The sequence below is a fragment of the Esox lucius genome, chromosome 15 (assembly GCF_011004845.1).
Source record: "Esox lucius isolate fEsoLuc1 chromosome 15, fEsoLuc1.pri, whole genome shotgun sequence".
Taxonomy (NCBI): domain Eukaryota; kingdom Metazoa; phylum Chordata; class Actinopteri; order Esociformes; family Esocidae; genus Esox; species Esox lucius.
In genome coordinates, this window is record NC_047583.1 from 948,507 (window position 1) to 969,647 (window position 21,141).

At 44.9% G+C, this 21,141-nt stretch overlaps 2 protein-coding genes across 8 annotated transcripts in view; one reads left to right on the forward strand and one right to left on the reverse strand.

The window, feature by feature from the left end:
* The window catches only part of kidins220a (kinase D-interacting substrate 220a), a 59,886-nt gene extending 44,336 nt beyond the window's left edge, over positions 1-15,550 (forward strand). For 2 of the 7 annotated variants that reach the window (XM_034297270.1, XM_029125415.2), the window contains 9 exons: positions 839-1,017; positions 2,685-2,908; positions 3,973-4,095; positions 4,369-4,428; positions 5,968-6,000; positions 8,793-8,933; positions 9,876-9,974; positions 11,880-12,104; positions 12,874-15,550. In XM_034297270.1, coding sequence (XP_034153161.1) covers positions 839-1,017; positions 2,685-2,908; positions 3,973-4,095; positions 4,369-4,428; positions 5,968-6,000; positions 8,793-8,933; positions 9,876-9,974; positions 11,880-12,104; positions 12,874-13,899 — 2,110 coding nt within the window. In that variant the 3' untranslated portion in view covers positions 13,900-15,550. The remainder of the gene's footprint in view (positions 1-838; positions 1,018-2,684; positions 2,909-3,972; positions 4,096-4,368; positions 4,429-5,967; positions 6,001-8,792; positions 8,934-9,875; positions 9,975-11,879; positions 12,105-12,873) is intronic. The other 5 variants (XM_034297271.1, XM_034297272.1, XM_034297273.1 and 2 more) reach the window with 5 other exon arrangements.
* Positions 15,551-18,806: 3,256 nt separating this feature from the next.
* id2a (inhibitor of DNA binding 2a) lies at positions 18,807-20,733 on the reverse strand. The gene is given in 3 exon segments (NM_001308062.1): positions 18,807-19,388; positions 19,961-20,021; positions 20,296-20,733. Coding segments are annotated over 2 exon segments (408 nt in total). The 5' UTR covers positions 20,647-20,733; the 3' UTR covers positions 18,807-19,388; positions 19,961-19,964.
* Positions 20,734-21,141: the final 408 nt, after the last annotated feature.

The following is a 21,141-nucleotide window of genomic DNA, read 5'->3' on the forward strand; positions in this document are numbered from 1 at the left end:
TTTTCCGACTGAGGACCATGGCCTCGGATTTGGAGGTACTGATTTTCATCCCCACCGCTTCACACTCGGCTGCAAACCGTCCCAGTGCATGCTGAAGGTCCTGGTTAGAAGGGGCCAACACGACAACATCATCTGCAAAGAGCAGAGACGAAATCGTGTGGTCCCCAAACCTGACACCCTCCGGCCCCTGGCTGCGCCTAGAAATTCTGTCCATAAAAATTACAAACAGAACCGGTGACAAAGGGCAGCCCTGCCGGAGTCCAACATGCACTGGGAACAAGTCTGACTTACTGCCGGCAATGCGGACCAAGCTCCTGCTTCGGTTGTATAGGGACCTGACAGCCCTTAGCAAAGGACCCAGGACCCCATATTCCCCTTACCCTTTTTTTACAGTTTAACACATTATATGCCTCTGTTTAATGTCATTTATATTTTCATTTCATAACTTTACCGTAGTTACTTGTTGTCATGAAAGGCCTAGTCATTTACAATAAAGTCAAGAAACCATGAGTGTATGGATCAAACACAATTGAAAAGCCTTGCAGAAGTGTCTATAACCAATGAGGTGTTGGACATAGGAAGCCACACAGCTTCTAAATGAGTCTGAGCTCCAATCCTCTGATAGTAATCTCCTGGCGCTTCCTCTGCTGTCAGACCCAGATAAAAACATGGAGCTCTCAGTCAGCAGCTAAATGGTCTTGATGTAGCTCCTCTCACGACTCCGGAACAGCACGAGCGCTGATGACCATGGCCTCTACTAGAGATAAACGTGATATCTCTGGGTGTCATCTATAACTGCCCTCTGTGCTATTTCCTCTTTCTGTCGCTTCCTCTTTAGAATCTCAAAAAACATCCCCACCACCAAAGACGTTGAGCCACTGCTGGAGATTGATGGGGACGTCCGCAGCTTCGAGGTGTTCCTGTCCTCCAGGACGCCCATGCTCACAGCCCATGACGTGGAGATGTTCCTGCCCTGCACCGTCAACCTGGACCCCAAACTCCGGGAGATCATCGCAGGTCCTCATGTGTACACACAAGCATGCCTTTTCAGGAGCACTGATTTAGGATCAGTCATTATGATTTTTTAGGCAGAACTGGTCTTTGATCAGCATTCTTACTTGATGTTATCACTGATGTTAGCGTCCTGCCATGTTAGCGTCCTGCCATGTTAGTACTGAACTCATTCACACATCATTCGGTCAGCCTGACCTCAAAATGGACGTCACTAATAACAGAGACACTTTTTTTTTGTGGGTTTGTGATGCTCACCTTCTAATTTGCCTGTCAAATTTGTTTGGTACAGTAAAGGTCTGTTTCACAGATGTTGCTGTTTGCTCGTGACGTATGGTCACCCACAAGCTGTCTCTGAGCCACCATCTTCTTACCCGGGCCTTAAGTGTTGTTGGTACCACACTGGCCTATCTGTTGTTCAGCTGAGACAGACTGGTCATGGTGGTCACATCTGACCACAGAGACTCTGCCCACTCATCCACTCACATAAATATAGGATTTTAGGGCTATTTTAATGTGTATGAGTGACTGTGCATGTGTCAGTTTGTTTTTTTGCCTGTACGTACCTAGGAGTGTGCATGTCTGAGTGTGAGTGAGAGAGCTCTTCTGTTAGTCTGCCGCTTTGGAAGGTAACCAATGCCCCATCCCTGGCAAGTCGTCCATCCCAGTGTCCAGGCCTCCGTTCTGTAGCCGGTCAGTGAGACCCACTCAGCCACTTACCAGGCTGACTCACTCATAAGGGGTCCATTGTGCTCCATACTGCAGGACTGGGGCTCCACTCGACCCGTCATTAAACAACAGACACTCTTATGACTGAGATGTTTCGGTGTTTTGTACCCAGCCACTGATCCCACGCTGTTTTTCTTTTACCATTAAGTTGAAATACTCTTTATCAGAAGACAGTTTTCTAATTAATGTTGTGTATTTATATTCAGTAAAGCCAATAATGAAGACCGCTTTTCTTTCCCGTCTGCTCGATCACATAATGACTGTTTCTCCATGTATGTTGGCGTGTTTTCCAAAGAAACCTCTCTATCTGACCTCACTGAGAATGATCGAATGTATGTTTGTCTTCTGAGTGGGTAGATCTAGTCTGTTTATAGTTGGGCCAAGATGTGATCTACATCACCAACCGAGATGAAATGTACCCCTGTCTCTTTCCTCCACCCTCCCCTCTCTCTTCTCCTCCACCCTCCTCTCTCTCTTCTCCTCCACCCTCCTCTCTCTCTTTCCTCCACCCTCCTCTCTCTCTTCTCCTCCACCCTCCCCTCTCTCTTCTCCTCCACCCTCCCCTCTCTCTTCTCCTCCACCCTCCCGTCTCTCTTCTCCTCCACCCTCCCCTCTCTCTTCTCCTCCACCCTCCCCTCTCTCTTCTCCTCCACCCTCCCCTCTCTCTTCTCCTCCACCCTCCCCTCTCTCTTCTCCTCCACCCTCCCCTCTCTCTTCTCCTCCACCCTCCCCTCTCTCTTCTCCTCCACCCTTCCCTCTCTCTTCTCCTCCACCCTTCCCTCTCTCTTCTCCTCCACCCTTCCCTCTCTCTTCCCCTCCACCCTCCCCTCTCTCTTCTCCTCCACCCTCCCCTCTCTCTTCTCCTCCACCCTCCCCTCTCTCTTCTCCTCCACCCTCCTCTCTCTCTTCTCCTCTCACCGTCTTTCTGTCTCGCATCCCCCCAGACGTCCGTGCTGCCAGAGAACAGATGCCCATTGGAGGAGTGACGTATCCCACGCTGCCCCTGCAGGATGCCCCTGTCCGCACCTCTGCCTTCAACCAGCACTCAGCCTCCTGCTCCCCATCAGGCTCCTTCACTGGTTCCCTGCCCCCCCCAGGGATGGTGGCCCCCCAGCCTCACAGCAGCTACTACAGCATGCCCACCCCACAGCACCCCTTCTACACCCGGGTGAGAGGTTAACGCCGCCTGAGACAGGCCTCAGGGCTACAGGACCCCTTTATGAAGACAGTCAGATCAGTTAATGTTCCTCAGAGCTACAGGACCCTTTTATGAAGACAGTCAGGTCAGTTAATGTACCTCAGAGCTACAGGACCCCTTTATGAAGACAGTCAGATCAGTTAATGTACCTCAGAGCTACAGGACCCTTTTATGAAGACAGTCAGGTCAGTTAATGTTCCTCAGAGCTACAGGACCCCTTTATGAAGACAGTCAGATCAGTTAATGTTCCTCAGAGCTACAGGACCCTTTTATGAAGACAGTCAGGTCATTTAATGTACTGCAGAGCTACAGGACCCCTTTATGAAGACAGTCAGATCAGTTAATGTTCCTCAGAGCTACAGGACCCCTTTATGAAGACAGTCAGATCAGTTAATGTTCCTCAGAGCTACAGGACCCTTTTATGAAGACAGTCAGGTCAGTTAATGTTCCTCAGGGCTACAGGACCCCTTTATGAAGACAGTCAGATCAGTTAATGTTCCTCAGAGCTACAGGACCCTTTTATGAAGACAGTCAGGTCATTTAATGTACTGCAGAGCTACAGGACCCCTTTATGAAGACAGTCAGATCAGTTAATGTTCCTCAGAGCTACAGGACCCCTTTATGAAGACAGTCAGGTCAGTTAATGTTCCTGCAGAGCTACAGGACCCCTTTATGAAGACAGTCAGATCAGTTAATGTTCCTCAGAGCTACAGGACCCCTTTATGAAGACCGTCAGGTCAGTTAATGTTCCTCAGAGCTATAGGACCTTTTATGAAGACAGGTCAGTTAATGTTCCTCAGAGCTACAGGACCTTTTATGAAGACAGTCAGGTCAGTTAATGTTCCTCAGAGCTACAGGACCTTTTATGAAGACAGTCAGGTCAGTTAATGTTCCTCAGAGCTACAGGACCTTTTATGAAGACAGTCAGGTCAGTTAATGTTCCTCAGACTCCTCGAGCTACAGGACCCCTCATGTTTTCCTGACTGTATGTGTTTAACCATTGTCCTTCTTCATTCTTCCTCCATGCGTTCAAGCCCTACTTCCCCCATCATGAGTATCACCTGCCTCGGCATCACAACAACTCCCATCATCCCCCTGCCCTGACCCAGTCACGCCCCTCCATTAAAGCTGGCTACGCCAGGGACCCCAATGGACTTGTAAGTACCGAGCTGCCGGTCAGTAGGCAGTGCAGCGCTAGCAGGCCCATTCCCTTTGGCCTTTGTCAAACGTGCGTTCACCTTTTCTAAAGTGTTTCAGACATCCAAGGCAACTGTTCCTCTGTCGACTTTCCATCTGTCATGCTTTTATAATGGAGGGTCAGTGTTGGGTCCCTGCAGGGAGGCAGATCTCTGCCTGCAGGTCCATTGTATCACTGTCCTAGGAGCCATCTCCCTACGCCCACCCCATACCATGTTCTGTACCCATGTCAGGATGTGATCATGGAGGACACCAGAGAGAGTCTGCCCTCCCCCACATCTGCCCCCCCCATGGTAACACAACAGAGAGGGCGTGGAGCTTTGGTGTTAGCTGGGGCATCCCGGGGTCCTGTCTTGACTGTCTATCCAGAAATGCTAACCTCATCAATTGATCATATAGGCTAACATGTTTTGTTATAAAGCTGGCAGGGTGCCCCAGTGTCTGTGTCGCCTCTCGAGTAGAATAGTTGAATCAGCGGCTGCCTTGTCTGTTCTGAAGCCTGCTAGTCCAGTCCTGTTTGAACGTGACCCTCAGTTTCCAGGAGTGAACTAATAACCAAAGCCTGCTAGTCCAGTCATTGTTTGAACGTGACCCTCAGTTTCCAGGAGTGAACTAATTACCAAAGCCTGCTAGTCCAGTCCTGTTTGAATGTGATCTCAGTGTCCACAAGTGAGCTAATAACCGTCTAATATCAGTTCAGTTTAGGAAGCACATTCATATAGTGAATGAACACTAATTATAATATAATGCAAGTACTCACTCGTCATGATTTACACATTTAAAGAGTCTCACGTCTCAAGGATTATGTGTCTTCTGTGTCACTGTTGACATCTACAGTCCAGACCACACCCTGAATCTCTTTACAATTCCTTCTCCCCCTCCCTCCCTCCCTCCCTCCCCCTCTCTCCCTCCCCCTCCCTCCCCCTCTCTCTCTCTCCCTCCCTCCCTCTCTCTCTCTCTCTCATTAGGCTGTGCTGGTAGTCTCTGTGTATGTTCAGTGGTCAACACGGTATAATTGCCTGGGCTGATAGATAGGGTAACCGCTGTAGGTCAGTGTGAGGGGGAATCAGCGTCAGGAGCAGCGGCACAAGGAGCTTATCTCCAAACAGGGACGCTTCCTCTCAGCCGTGTGTTTCCTCATCCCTCTGCTCTGCCCACGCCCGCTCTGCTGTAATTACAGCCTTATCACACACACACATACGCTGGGTCACACACACACACATATATATATATGTGTGTGTGTATGTGTGTATATATATATATACACACGCTAGGTCACACACATACACGCACATACGCTGGGACACACACACACTCACACAGGGTTACACACACGCGGTCACACATACAGACTGTGTGGAGGACCAGTTTTAAGGCTTTCTCAGAATGGAAACTTCTGCTTTTCTGTGTGAGGGATGTCTCTGTTTGTCTTCCGCTTCACTCTAAACAACAGGCTCTATGCTGCTCGTTGACTGCAATGATTATCTACTTATACCCTCTTTTTCTGAAGTAAAATAATTGTCATTTCCTACTGCCATCATTTTGAACTAAATGGCTTCTGTGTTTCAGTCTTTGCTGGATGGGATGCTGTAGAAGTGCCCCTGGCTGCTGTTTCAATGTGTTTTTGTCTAGTCTGGACATTTGAATGTGTCCCCTGTTCTCCTTGTTTCTATTATGACTTCAGAATGTGGCCTAATGGGCTGCCTCTGTCTGTCTCTCTGCCTCTACCTTTCTTTGTCACCTTCTCTCTCTGCCTGTACCCTTCTTTGTCACCCTCTCTCTCTGACTTTCTCCCTCAATGCCTGCCTCTGTCTCTCTGCCTCCCTCTAAAGCAGTTCTTGTCACAGCCTTTCAGACCTAAGCAGGTACACATTGCTCTTTCCACTCCTCTATCTCTAACTTTTTGTCCACCTTTCTACTTCACTACCAGTCAACCTCATTATCTTTCTACCTCACTACCCATTTAACTTACTACCTTTCTCCTTCATTATCTTTCTAACACACTACCTTTCTACCTCGTTACCTTTCTACCTGATTTTCTACCTCACCACCCTTTTTACTTACTACCTTTCTACATAATTATCTTTCTAACTCACTACTCTTTTAACACGTTGCCTTTCTGTTTCATTAAGTTTCTACTTCACTACATTTCTCACTACACTAATATAACATTAGTCATGCTTTCCCCTATCCTGGCATGCATTATAAACATAACCAAGAAGCTTCACTATGCATCCCACCTCCACAAGTAGTTCTGTTTAGTTAAATGTAGTTCTAGTTGAATATTCAATAGTTCTAGAATACAGGCCTCTTCGTGGTCAAACAACCCACGTACAATGAATCTGTCTTGAACCCACGTACAATGAATCTGTCTTGAACCCACGTACAATGAATCTGTCTTGAACCCACGTACAATGAATCTGTCTTGAACCCACGTACAATGAATCCGTCTTGAACCCACGTACAATGAATCCGTCTTGAACCCACGTACAATGAATCCGTCTTGAACCCACGTACAATGAATCCGTATTGAACCCACGTACAATGAATCCGTATTGAACCCACGTACAATGAATCCGTCTTGAACCCACGTACAATGAATCCGTCTTGAACCCACGTACAATGAATCCGTCTTGAACCCACGTACAATGAATCCATGCTGGCTTGGGGACAATGGAAAGTCACTCTAAAGGGTTCTGTTTCGTCACAAAGCCACATGTCTGAGGTTTTGACGAAACATGCAGTTGGCATGCTGACTGCAGGAATGTCCCTAAGAGCTGTTGGCAGATAATTTGATGTTCATTTCTTTGCAATAAGCCGCCAACAACATTGTTTCAGAGATTTTTGCAGCATGTCTATTGGCTCATAACTGTAGACCAGGTGTAACCACGCCAGGCCAGGACCTACACATTCAGACCAGGTGTAACCAGGCCAGGACCTACGCATTCAGACCAGGTGTAACCAGGCCAGGACCTACGCATTCAGACCAGGTGTAACCAGGCCAGCCCAGGTCCTACATATTCAGACCATGTGTAACCATGCCAGCAGAACAGACCAGGTGTAACCAGGCCAGCCCAGGACCTACATATTCAGACCAGGTGTAACCAGGCCAGGACCTACATATTCAGACCAGGTGTAACCACGCCAGCTAAACAGACCAGGTGTAACCACGCCAGCTAAACAGAGCAGGTGTAACCACACCAGGCCAGGACCTACATATTCAGACCAGGTGTAACCATGCCAGCCCAGGACCTACATATTCAAACCAGGTGTAACCACGCCAGCTAAACAGATCAGGTTTAACCCAGCCAGGCCAGGACCTACGCATTCAGGCCAGGACCTACACATTCAGACCAAGTGTAACCAGGCCAGGTCATAGATATTCTGCTTCTTACACTTAATGAACTATAACTCAGTAGAATCTTTACATGCTGTATTTCTTTCTTGTTCAATGTAGTTAAGTTCAACAAATATAACGATAATTATGTTCAGGTGTTAAGTTCGCTAGGCTGAATTCAGGAGCCTGATCTGAAATGGCTGTCAAATAGTCTGTCTCTCACTAAGATATAGAAATAGTTTGGCCTGTCATTCCCAAGACCCACAGTCTGCAGGGTAATTGCTCTCCCTGATGTTTTTAATGAACAGAGGTGGGCTATTTAACTAGACACATGATAAATGTCTATTAACTCTACAGGAAATGTTTTGGGATACTGGTTTCTCTGTGTAATTGACAAGCAGGCAGAGTGTTTTACTGCTAGGCGTGGCTACTGTCACCACACACGCGCACACACACACACACATGCACAGACACACACACACACACACACATGCACAGACACACACACACATGCACAGACACACGCACACACACACATGCACAGACACACGCACACACACACACACATGCACAGACACACGCACACACAGGGATGTAAGTGTGGCTAACACAGCATTGAGCTACAGTCTTCTAGTGCTGTTCGTGCAAAGTATTTAACTTCTCCAAGTGACCTCTTACAGATCACATGGTTACCCCCCTCCCTTCAGAACACGCCTCTGTGAAGACTAGTTCAGCTTATTTTCTTGAACAAGCACTCACAGCGAGAGAGCAAGCACAGACTTTTTGTATTCTAAGCCTTGTCGGCTTCTCGCCCCCAAAACGACAAAGCTGTTGTTTTGTTGTTGCTCGGTGTGGAACTGCGTCCTACTGGTGTTAATGCAGAGACGTGGCAGTGTGAGTGCAGGCCGTCTTTGGGTTTTGTTTCACTGCTAGCGGGGGCCTAACTGCAGGGCTTTGGGTAGACGGCATAAGAAGAGCCAGGGTCTTGGCTACACACACACACACACACACACACACAGCTGGTGTGTTCTCAGTGGATAATACAATACAGTGTGTTCTCTGATCAACAAACCAACAAAACCAGTTCTGCAAACCCAGTGCCATTTCAGTGAAGCTGCTTGTGTATCGTCTCAGAGACAATGTTTTCTCTCTGTCATGCTGCGAAAACAAGAATAATGTCCCTGGTTGCAAAGAAGAGCTGCTCCTGTGTTAACCTCTGATAGTGTGAACGGTTTGCGCTAACCCCATGAGTGTGTAGTGACTGTGTGAGCCCTGCTATACTACCAAGTCAATGGGTTGATTCTGACTGTGTGTGTGTAGCAGGGTTCTGGTCCTGGGATACTGGGCGGTCCGCTGGTACTCCTGAGCTCTCTGAACACAGATGCAGTGTGTGAGCGTGTCAAAGAGATCGACGGCATGGACCCTAGCATGTTGGTCCAGTACACCAACACCATCAAGAAGGTGAGTCCTGCCACACACACACACACACCTACACACACACAGATCCTCTGCCTTTTTGTCTTTATATATTTGTATCAAATGTACATGGCTCAAGAAAACTGTCAATATCTCTGCCTGCATTGAGCAGCTTCCTGTTATAAATGAGGAAACAGGATGTGATGAATGAACATAGTCAGGCCTGTTAGCAACACTTCTGCTAGCGTCTTCATGCCAAAGGTCGTTCTTGTTCATTGAGTTACAGAACCAGAAAGACATTTTGACAAATGTTCTCCTGTTCAACATACAGAGGGGTTTCTTTTTTTAAACATATGGACCTACTTGTCTCTTTGTCTCTGCATGTAAACATATGGACCTACTTGTCTCTTTGTCTCTGCATGTAAACATATGGACCTACTTGTCTCTTTGTCTCTGCATGTAAACATATGGACCTACTTGTCTCTTTGTCTCTGCATGTAAACATATGGACCTACTTGTCTCTTTGTCTCTGCATGTAAACATATGGACCTACTTGTCTCTTTGTCTCTGCATGTAAACATATGGACCTACTTGTCCCCTGGTCTCTGCATGTAAACATATGGACCTACTTGTCCCCTGGTCTCTGCATGTAAACATATGGACCTACTTGTCCCCTGGTCTCTGCATGTAAACATATGGACCTACTTCTCCCTTTGACTCTGCATGTAAACACATGGACCTACTTGTCCTTTTTCTCTGCATGTTAACATATGGATCTACTTTACACAGCTTATGTCTACTTATGTCCTTGTTTCCATAACTCTGATTAAGACTGGCAGCCTGGTCCTGGACCCATGGTGCAATATTGATGGACAATCTCTTTTGAAAGGACTTTTTAGTCAGGGATTAGTCTTTCTGTGTGTCCAAACCACCCCGATGTGCCTCCTTGATCAGTTGTGGACATGTCTTTGCCTCTGTCTGTTTTAGGCCAATGTAAATGGCCGGGTGCTGTCCCAGTGCAACCTGGAAGAGTTGAAGAAAGAGATGAACATGAACTTTGGAGACTGGCAACTCTTCAGAGGGATGGTAAGACAAATACTTCGCCTCTACGTCCTTCTGTCATTTATTTCACTTGTGCTTTAATATCAGTATTCCTTTATTCACCAGATTTGTGTTTTTGTGTATCTGTTTTCTTTTTTTTCTAAAACTCTGGGAATCTTGTAATATATCTTCTGTCTTCTCTGGAGAGTACTGAAGATTTTATAATCCCTATTACCAGAAAGTCTGCAGTCTGCTCCACTCGCTCAGGGGGCTGGAATCAGGAACACATGTAGCTTGCGCTGATCAGATGTCTGTTTGTGCCTCCCTCCACAAACGAATGTTGTGTTGCCAGAAGCCGGCCAGCAGCCATCTGGTCCAAGATGGCTGAGATCTGGATGAAGGAGGTTTATTGTCAGTGGAAGCAGCAGCCAGTCAGTCTCTGTGCAGTCCAGAGGTCTGACTCTGAATAGTTGTGCGGCTTTACGAGAAATTGGTTTTTCCGTTCCTCCTGTTCAGACCGTATCCCAATCTAATGTGGAGCCTGGACCACTTATGACTGTGGGACTGTGGAGATGAACAGCGCTTCTTTCAGTGTTAACATGTTTACGCCGTGGATCTAACATCTGGATGAACTGGGACTCCAGTACATCCTGTCATAGTGGTGTGTTGTCATCCTACACTGGCTCATGGTTGGTTATTCATCAGGGAGGTGCATTTATGGATTTTTTTTTAACAATGCTGTTGGAGCAGTGAAGTGTGATGTCATGCCATGGTATACTCTGTCTTCTATAAACCGGTTGGTTTGAGTCCTGAATCCTGATTGCCATGGTATATGAGACTCTATACCACAGGTATGACATCACCTCACTTTTTACTGCCCTAATTCCTTTGGTAACCGTAATAAGACATTACAGTTTATACCCCCGGTATATAATGGAGTTTATGCCCCCTGTATATGATGGAGTTTATACCCATGGTGTATAATGGAGTTTATACCCCGGTATGTAATGGCGTTTATACCCCCTGTATATAATGGAGTTTATACCCACGGTGTATAATGGAGTTTATACCCCGGTATGTAATTGAGTTTATACCCCGGTATGTAATGGCGTTTATACCCCCTGTATATAATGGAGTTTATACCCACGGTGTATAATGGAGTTTATACCCCCGGTATGTAATGGCGTTTATACCCCCGGTGTATAATGGCGTTTATACCCCTGGTGTATAATGGCGTTTATACCCCCGGTATGTAATGGAGTTTATACCCCCGGTATATAATGGAGTTTATACCCCCTGTATATAATGGAGTTTATACCCACGGTGTATAATGGAGTTTATACCCCCGGTATGTAATGGAGTTTATACCCCCGGTGTGTAATGGCGTTTATATCCCCGGTGTATAATGGCGTTTATACCCCCGGTGTATAATGGCGTTTATACCCCCGGTATATAATGGAGTTTATACCCCCGGTGTATAATGGCGTTTATATCCCCGGTATGTAATGGAGTTTATACCCCCGGTATATAATGGAGTTTATACCCCCGGTGTATAATGGCGTTTATACCCCCGGTGTATAATGGCGTTTATGCCCCCGGTATATAATGGAGTTTATACCCCCGGTATGTAATGGAGTTTATACCCCCGGTATGTAATGGAGTTTATACCCCCGGTATATAATGGAGTTTATACCCCCGGTATGTAATGGAGTTTATACCCCCGGTATGTAATGAAGTTTATACCCCCGGTATGTAATGGAGTTTATACTCTGTGGTAAAGTGGACTATTCTCTAAGTTGGTGTAGTTAATGTCCCTTTAGTCTCCACTACCGGTAATAGGCATTTAATGCCCAGTTTCTACGGGCTAACCAGCCGATCACTAGACTGTCGGCGTGGTGAGGGTGTTGGTTCTACCGGCTGCTGGCTCTTTAACCAACCTTCCTTCCGTAGGTGATGGAGCAGCGTCACAGGGAGAACCAGGCCCTCCAGGAGGAGTCACGAGGGGGCAGCGAGCAGGGCAGCAGTGTGATCAATGTGGAGGCGGCCGGGAGGCCTGGGCAGGGACCTCCTCCGGAGGTGGGCTACAGCTTCAACCTCAGCTTTGAGGAGCTCAGCAATGTGGGCCTGGAGGAGCCCACTCAGAGACACAGGGACACGACACAGCCTTGGACCACGGTGAGTGGAACACACCTCATACTGCACACGTGCTAGCACGCCAGTCGTTGAACATGCATAACATGGCTGGGAACGGCCAGGAAACATCCCAGTACATGCTATTGTGACATGGCTGTGCAGATGGCTGTGTGTGTTGTTGTGCTGTGTGTGGAGGTTGTGTTACTGCTGCGCAGGTGAAACAACGAGCTAGATAAAGACAAGTTAGCGTGTGTGTTTGTGTGAGAACATGGCTGTTTTGACCTCCCATGGTTGAGGAAGTTTAGGTTCCAAAATACACACACACACACACAGCACCAAAAGGCAAGGCAGTGTGTTAGAAAAGCTGCTATTTTTCCCATCTTTGCGCTCAACCACCGACAAGCAAAAACATTCACAGAGCAACAATAACGTGTCTTGCATGGCTGTCAGAGTTGGTCATTAACTCAGGGGATTCATACTGTTGTTTTCCTGTAAATTAAGCATTGTAGAATCAACCATAGCAACATCACTGCAGACCTTAACGATTGCTTGTGCAAATCTGGTATTTCACCAAATCTCCTTTACTGAAAACCCATTAGGAAAATTACAGGAATGAGAGCAGGAAATACATCATACTTTTTCCAGGATTTTGGGGAAACCTGGGGATTTTTGGAAAGTTAACAGATTTCTGTAACCTTTCCCCAGAATACTGATGTTCATGGCATAACCCCTCCCACTTAACCATAATAAACACCTTTTATACCCGTTTCCCTCCCCGTCCCCCCCACCCCCCCACCCCCCCGTCCCCCAGACCGCCACCCACCGAACCCCCAGCATGTCCAGCCTCAACTCCCAGGAGTCGTCCAACGACATCTGCAAGCTGACGGACAAGCAGCAGGCCGAGTACCGCGATGCCTACCGTGAGTACATCGCCCAGATGACCCAGCTGGATGTGACGGGAGGTGGGGGAGGGAGGCCCGTCCAGCCTCACCCGGGCCAGTTCCTCCAGAGCAGGGAGGTCAGGGATGCCAAAGACCCAGAGGACAGGGCCAAAGACGGGGCCGAACTGGAGGCCCGTAAGCCTTTCTCCTCCAAGAGAGGAGCGAAAGCTGCAGACGTGGGGGACACCGACGCCCCCCTGGACCCTATCAGTGAGGAGGATGAGAAGCTGGACTCCAGCACCTCGAAAGCAGTGGGCTCCAAGATGAAGGGAGCAGGGCCACGATATCACAAAGTACCCAGTGATGATGTGGAGGGGTACGGGCCAGACGTTTCAGACAACACCCCTCTGCTCCAGGAAGAAGGAAAGCAGGGGGGTGCCATCGCCCTGGACAAGAAGGACTCCGCCGACTCTGGGTTGAGATCTGACGAGAGCTCCTCCGACCAATCCCTGGAGGAAATCCAGGAGGAAGGGGTTAGTGAGCCCAGTCTGATGGAGCTAGAGGGTCTGGTCAGAAAGAGGGGTCTTCTGCCCAGCAGTCTGAGTGGCCTCCAGGATTTCACTGTCGCCCGCATGTCCATCTGTTCTGAGGCCCCGTCCGAGGGCAGCCTGATGGCATCCAGCCCGGACGAGGTCTGGTTCCCCTCCAACCTCAACCTTCCTGAGAGCTCCACTGTGCTCAACAACAACAGCAACAGCTGCAACAACGCAGCCACCACCACCCACTCCGAGAGCTCCACCTCGGTACTCATCACCCCCGGCTCCAGCTCTGAATCCACCTCCATCATGGGGCCCATCCAGAACCAGAACCTGCGCGGGATCATCCTCAAGAGGGTCATGGGTACTGGGGCCCCTGATGCTGTCGTCGTGGAGGATGAGAGGGAGAGCGTCCTGTGAGATGTGTCCGGGACAAAATGGAAGGCCCATATTACAGATATGTTGGTTGATATGGTGAAACGTTACAAAAACTGGAATATAATTTACATGAATATAATTCAAATCAGGTCAATTCATTTGTGATGAAATTATGGTCTGTTACATAGCATTCACACAATAGAAATCAATTTGGAATTATAGAAATGAATGTCCTGGTTAGTTCACAAAACAAGCTTGGGATGTATTTTGGGCAATCATTAATTCAAAATGGCCTAAAATAAAATGTGCGTCACAAAGAAGTGACAGCGCTTATTAAGTTTTGTGAAATATGCGTTGTGAGGAAATTGCAGTGTTTATTAGGTGTTGTGAAATGTGTGTCATTATAATTGCAGTGTTAATTAGGTGTTGTGAAATATGCGTCATGCTGAAATGGCAGTGCTTATTAGGTGTTGTGAAATATGCGTCATGCTGAAATGGCAGTGCTTATTAGGTGTTGTGAAATATGCGTCAAGCTGAAATGGCAGTGCTTATTAGGTGTTGTGAAATATGCGTCAAGCTGAAATGGCAGTGCTTATTAGGTGTTGTGAAATATGCGTCATGCTGAAATGCAGTGCTTATTAGGTGTTGTGAAATATGCGTCAAGCTGAAATGGCAGTGCTTATTAGGTGTTGTGAAATATGCGTCATGCTGAAATGGCAGTGCTTATTAGATGATGTGAAATATGCATCACGCTGAAATGGCAGTGCGTATTAGGTGTTGTGAAATATGCGTCACGCTGAAATGGCAGTGCATATTAGGTGTTGTGAAATATGCGTCACACTGAAATGGCAGTGCTTATTAGGTATTGTGAAATATGCGTCACGCTGAAATGGCAGTGCTTATTAGGTGTTGTGAAATATGCGTCACGCTGAAATGGCAGTGCTTATTAGGTGTTGTGAAATATGCGTCACGCTGATATGATAGTGCTTATTAGGTGTTGTGAAATATGTGTAATGCTGAAATGGCAGTGCTTATTAGGTGTTGTGAAATATGCGTCATGCTGTAATGGCAGTGCTTATTGGGTGTTGTGCTGCCTGTTCCAAACTGTTGGATAATTGTAGTTGATAGTGTGAAGTGTTTGTCTGTATGAATGCGTTTTGCTGTGCTGGTGATGACCAGGGCAGTGAGGTTTGTGCAGTGTTTTGTGCGGTCGTTCCTGATTGGTTACTGAGAAATCTGAATTAACTGTATGGGCCAGTCTAAACCTAGTCCGGGACTAAACAATCAAACTCAAATGGAGGATTAGGCTTAATCTGGGTCCGTGAAACAGCCCTATGTGTTTGAAAATTAGATGTTGTGTTTTTATATTGTAGTCAACAAGTTTCAATAATAACCTGTCATATTCAGATGTGTTAATTGTAGCCCTGCTGCGAATTGATATTGAGACACATTGTCCCTAACTTGTGACTGAGTCTGTTTGCCCAGTAATGTATTGATGATCTGTTGTGCTGTAGTTGAGAAAAGATGTGAACTCTTTAACATGAAGAATGAAGGTGTAGACCACCTTGACTTTCTATGCTATGAGAAACAGTCTTTTTCTTGCTCTGATTGTCTTTCTGAGGTTCTGAACCTCTTACCAAGTGCGATGTGAATCCATGATTTTGTGAAACAATAAACGTGTTGGCTATCTGTTGCTTTGTTCTGCCTATTTTTTTTCTTCCTGCATTCATTCTAACAGTTCTTGACAGGCTTCTTCCCAATGATTTTTGTGTGTTTGTGTGTGTGTGTGTGTGTATACACACACACACACACACATATATATAGCTCTGGAAATAATTGAGACCACTGCACCTTTTTCTTTCCTTTACAAAAAAGTCAAAATGGAAGGTTTTGAGTGAGGAAAAGAAGGGTTAAAATTAAGAGACAACTGCAAATTGAACGCTTCTGTTCCTCACTCAAAACTTTCCTTTTCAACTTTTTTGGAAAGGAAAGAAAAAGGTGCTGTGGTCTCTTAATTTTTTCTGGAGCTGTGTGTATGTGTGTGTATATGTGCGTGTGTGTGTATGTATATGTATGTATATGTGTGTGTATGTGTATATATATATTATATAAGAAAATTTGATTTTGTGTATATATATATAATACACACACACACACACATATACTACCGTTCAAAAGATTAGGGTCACTAAGAAATGTCCTTGTTTTTGAAAGAAAAGCAAATATTTTGTCCATTAAAATAACATGAAATTGATCAGAACATTGTCAGACATTGTTAATGCTGTAAATTACTATTCTAGCTGGAAACGGTAAAGAAAAATTCTACGTAATATTTTCATTATTCTTTTCTATGAGCCTTATGTTTCCTGAGCTTACAGTTTGGCCTGTTTTTCAATGTCTCATTTAAAGTAATGAAGTTCACACAATACAGAATGGGTTAAAATGCCACAGGTTTCTTGGTCATTTATTGAAGTTTTCTTCCACCTTAAGTCCCACCTTGCAAACTGATCATTTGTTTAGGAGAAACTACATATTAATAGAAGAGCGAGCAGGACATCCCCCCCCCTCCTACCCAAATGACCTGCTGCACATCTGAACCTCCTGGTGATTCTGATTGGTGATGATGTCTGATGCAGTGTGAGTTCACTTTAAGAACTGTATTTTGATTGGTGGTGCTGTCTGACACAGGGTGAGGTCACGTTTAGACAAGGTTAGATCACTTTACAAACAGTGTTTTTGGAGGAGCTTGGCGATGTTAGTGGGGTTACCATGTAATAAGTGTCTATTCAAATGGGTTGGCACTTGGCACGGAAAATTTGTGGCTGGAGCATCTGACCAATAGTCGAAAGATTGCCAGGTCCAATTCCAGAGCCTTCCAGGTGTTAAGTTTAGAAGACATTTGTAATTTTGTTCCTAAGTTGTCCAAGGGTAAAGTTTAGAAGACATTTGTAATTTTGTTCCTGAGCCATCCAGGGGTTAAGTTTAGAAGACATTTGTAATTTTGTTCCTGAGACATCCAGGGGTTAAGTTTAGAAGACATTTGTAATTTTGTTCCTGAGACATCCAGGGGTTAAGTTTAGAAGACATTTGTAATTTTGTTCCTGAGCCATCCAGGGGTTAAGTTTAGAAGACATTTGTAATTTTGTTCCTGAGCCATCCAGGGGTTAAGTTTAGAAGACATTTGTAATTTTGTTCCTGAGCCATCCAGGGGTTAAGTTTAGAAGACATTTGTAATTTTGTTCCTGAGCCATCCAGGGGTTAAGTTTAGAAGACATTTGTAATTTTGTTCCTGAGTCATCCAGGGGTTAAGTTTCGAAGACATTTGTAATTTTGTTCCTGAGACATCCAGGGGTTAAGTTTAGAAGACATTTGTAATTTTGTTCCTGAGACATCCAGGGGTTAAGTTTAGAATACATTTGTAATTTTGTTCCTGAGCCATCCAGGGGTTAAGTTTAGAAGACGTTTGTAATTTTGTTCCTAAGCTGTCCAAGGGTAAAGTTTAGAAGACATTTTTAATTTTGTTCCTGAGCAGGGCAGTTAACCCCAATAGCTCCCAGGTTATTAGTGATGATAAGATGGTGTTTCTAGACATAGTCACCTGGTAAATAAGGAAATGTAATTTGGTTGATGGGTGTTTTCTCTGGACAATTTTCACCAGTAGGTGGCAGACTGTCCATACAAATCCACATTAGGATCACATTGTGCGTCACTGAACCCAGGGCATGAACTGTCAGTTGTGGGAAAACACTGATTTTAAGACCAAGTTTACTTGATACAATCACAATGTACTATATCAGCCTACTCTCTATTCCAGTGAATTCCTATGCTGGACTAACTGAGACCCAACAACATGCCAGTCTACTCTTCCCATGTGAAGGAAATGGAGTTGAACAATAAGACACGCTTGTGGCCAAGTCTTGATGTTTTTGATGCAATTCTAATGGTTTAGCTTTGTAAGGTCAAAAGTTAATCCAATTCAATTGACAGAGAATTTGATGTTTTCAGGTTGTACAGTTGTCACTTCACAGTCAGAAAAAAAAATGAATGTCTCATTGAGTGATCTTTATATTGACTGATCTTTATGTTGTTGTAACAGACAAAGCCATTTCAATAATTTCTAGGTTATATTTTATTCCCTACAAAATAGTCTGTTGATCAGCCCATTTAAAATGGCAATTTGGTAGCATCTACACTGACAACCCCCATCCATTGATTGGTCTTTACAATTAAAATGACAGATACAGAATGTGAAAATGATTTGATGTAACACAATGCAATAATCGGAATGGAGGCACCTGTGCAAAATGCGGTGCTTTTTTAGGTTAACAGCTTGGTGGGGAGGAGCTTCATGAAGAATCCAAGGAAGTCTAAGAGATAATTGGCTCTAAGATTGAAATGAACAGCTTTTAAGCAATTATGCAGATAACTGCCTTTAGGACATGTCAAAACAGGATCCATGGAGTGTCTTACCTTAAAATGTCACCACATTGAGGTTTGAATGTCAAAGGCAAGGGAAGGGGTTAAGTTTAGTTCACAAGGATCCAGAATAGCACTAACCATGTCCTATGGGAATTTACATCAGCCTTCTGAGGAAGATAGGTTTAAATTCCTGAACACTTTCAAGATGAGGAAGGATAACTAGTGTGAACTTCAGCAGAACATTTTGGTTTAGCCATGTTTTGCCTCAGAAATGAGAGTGAAGAGCTCACTATTCTTTACATTCAAGCAATGGACATACAAACTCACAAGATTGACATAATTACCATTGCATGTGACCTTCAATTAAGCACTTTCACCCACGGGTATTGACATTCATTTTAGGATTGTAGGTGGGCATGACAATCTGGCACTGCCCAACCACTTCCAACCAGACTTACTAATGTCAGACTGTACTTTATCAAAGTCAATAATTTCTCAGTCTGTTCACATATAGCAGGGAGACATTCTCAAATAATGCATTTGATTTATTATTTTGTATAAAAAGGTACAATTTACATTACTTTTATAAAAAGTTTCAGCATAATTAAGTACAGCATTACACCTTTGCAGAAATGTGCAATTCCTGCAACTATACAAGATAAAACTCCGATAGAGTTCACAGAAAGTTTCACGTGTTCAATTCATATTTTTATACAACGTCCAGTCCTTCATGTGCCAAGAAGAGTAACAATTCTGACAAGACAGACTAAACTTTATACAGTAACTAACCAAGTTGTCTTCTATTCAGCTCCAACTCCGCGAAAAAGCGAAGACTTCAGGGGGGTTAGGGGGAAATCCACGTGACAATAATCTCATATTTGTTTTTTCCCCCAGTGTCGGGAATATAGCGCGCCTTCCATTTCAAGAAAGGACCAATAAAAGTCATAAATTAAATAATATGAGTGTCCGAACTGAAAACACATCACATAGATTGTCCTTTATAAGCAAAGTCTCTTGATTCAATTAAAGAAGAAAATCCAGAACCGGAGAACAAAAATTGAGGAAAACGTCCGGTTCCCAGGTCCTGTGTATTTGGTGTCTTAACCAAACACCTGCAAAAGATTGAGAAAAAGAGGCGTGTTTAGAAAGTGCAAACAGGGCAGAGATCCGGACAGACTGGCGCCAGGGAGGAAGCCGCAGTTTTAACATTTAACCAAACACTCCAATACTGAGCGAACCCTGGGCTCCAGATGTAGCATACACACACACCGCTGACACACACACACACACACACACACACACACACACACACACACACACTACATTGGACACTTTCTCGCACAACTTCAGTCTACAATCCGAGAGAATCCGCCGTAATTGCAGTTCAGTTGGCGCCTAGCCTCTTGCACCAATTATGTGCAGACATCTAGCAGTAATCCAAACAACCATTTATTTTATATTACAGATGCTCAGCATTGGAGACGTGAGAGGGTCGCTGCAGCTGTGCTATTTGTAATAATTTGTAATAACAAAGGACTGTCTATACTGTATAAGAAATATATATTTGCAAATCCTTTCGTTTAAATATAGATTTTCTTTAGGGGGGAGGCACTTTCAATAGCACTATATTCTGCCACAAGAGACTATAATATTGCAAACATGGCATAGAAGCGTAATTACTTACTGCTTTAACGATGAAGGGTCCTGCTGTCATCTGTCGTCAGCTCTGATGGAAACTCCGGAGACTGAAAACAAACCAATGTTAATAGGCACCGTCGCAATCGAAATAGTGAAACTATTATCTAAAGCAAAAATGCATAGCCTCTCAGTGTTAATGGAGTACACGTTTTTGGTAATCAAATTAACAGTTTTTCAATAGACAACAATTACGTCTGGAAAACGCACTCAAATGCGCACGCCAATTGGTTAAATCAACCTAACATAATGCATCCTACATTTTGGTTCATTTTTATCTTCTAGTATCAGACCTTTTTTTATTATTTCAAACAATATTATTACCTGTAATGACAATATGCTGATATCTGTATTCAGAGTTGTTAAGGGAGTCCTGGACGTCGCCTGACCCGGTCGCTGGTGATGAAGGCTTGTTATTGCGACATTGGAGTCAAGTGCGATCTGCAGGTCCAGAATATAGTCAATGACATGCTGCAGGATTTCCATCTTGCTCACGTTCTTGTTCTGAGGGATGCTGGGCACGAGCTCCTTCAGCTTGGAGTAGCAGTCGTTCATGTTGTAAAGCAGGCTTAATGGATCATCCACGGGAGTCTTGCTCCGAGAGATTCCCAGACTGTGTTCAGACAGATTTGCGCTATTTTTCCGGAAAGACCTTACTGGGCTTATTGCTTTCATGTTGTCACTTCGTGCGAGACGTTCGTTGAGCGGTTGGTTTGAATATTCGTTCTATTCCTTCTCAGGCGGTTGGTGAGCGAAGGGACTGGATTAAAAGCTGTCATTGCTGTTTATATAGCCAGCAGGCTGGGTTTGCTACGCAAGAGTTTTATTTGTGCTGATTGGATGGGTAGGCTACGTCAATCCCCCATCTGTATGGCCTAACATTGGTTGAGCTTGCCTCGCGCGCTAGATCCCTCCCATTTCTTCCGTGTTCTCAGCCAGTGAAAGCGCATATTGAAGGTGGCACAGTGAGAGCGCTTCAGCTCCGGTGGGCAATTTAGAAAATGTAGCCCTTACCTGTTTCTGATCATGAACATTAATGATTCGTAATTTGGTAACCGGAGCATGTCAAGCTAAAGCGTGCATTTTACTGATTGCTTTAATAAAATGTAAAAGAAAAAGTGCAATGTTGGGAAAGCACTTCTCGAGTAATTACGTAATGCAAAATATTAT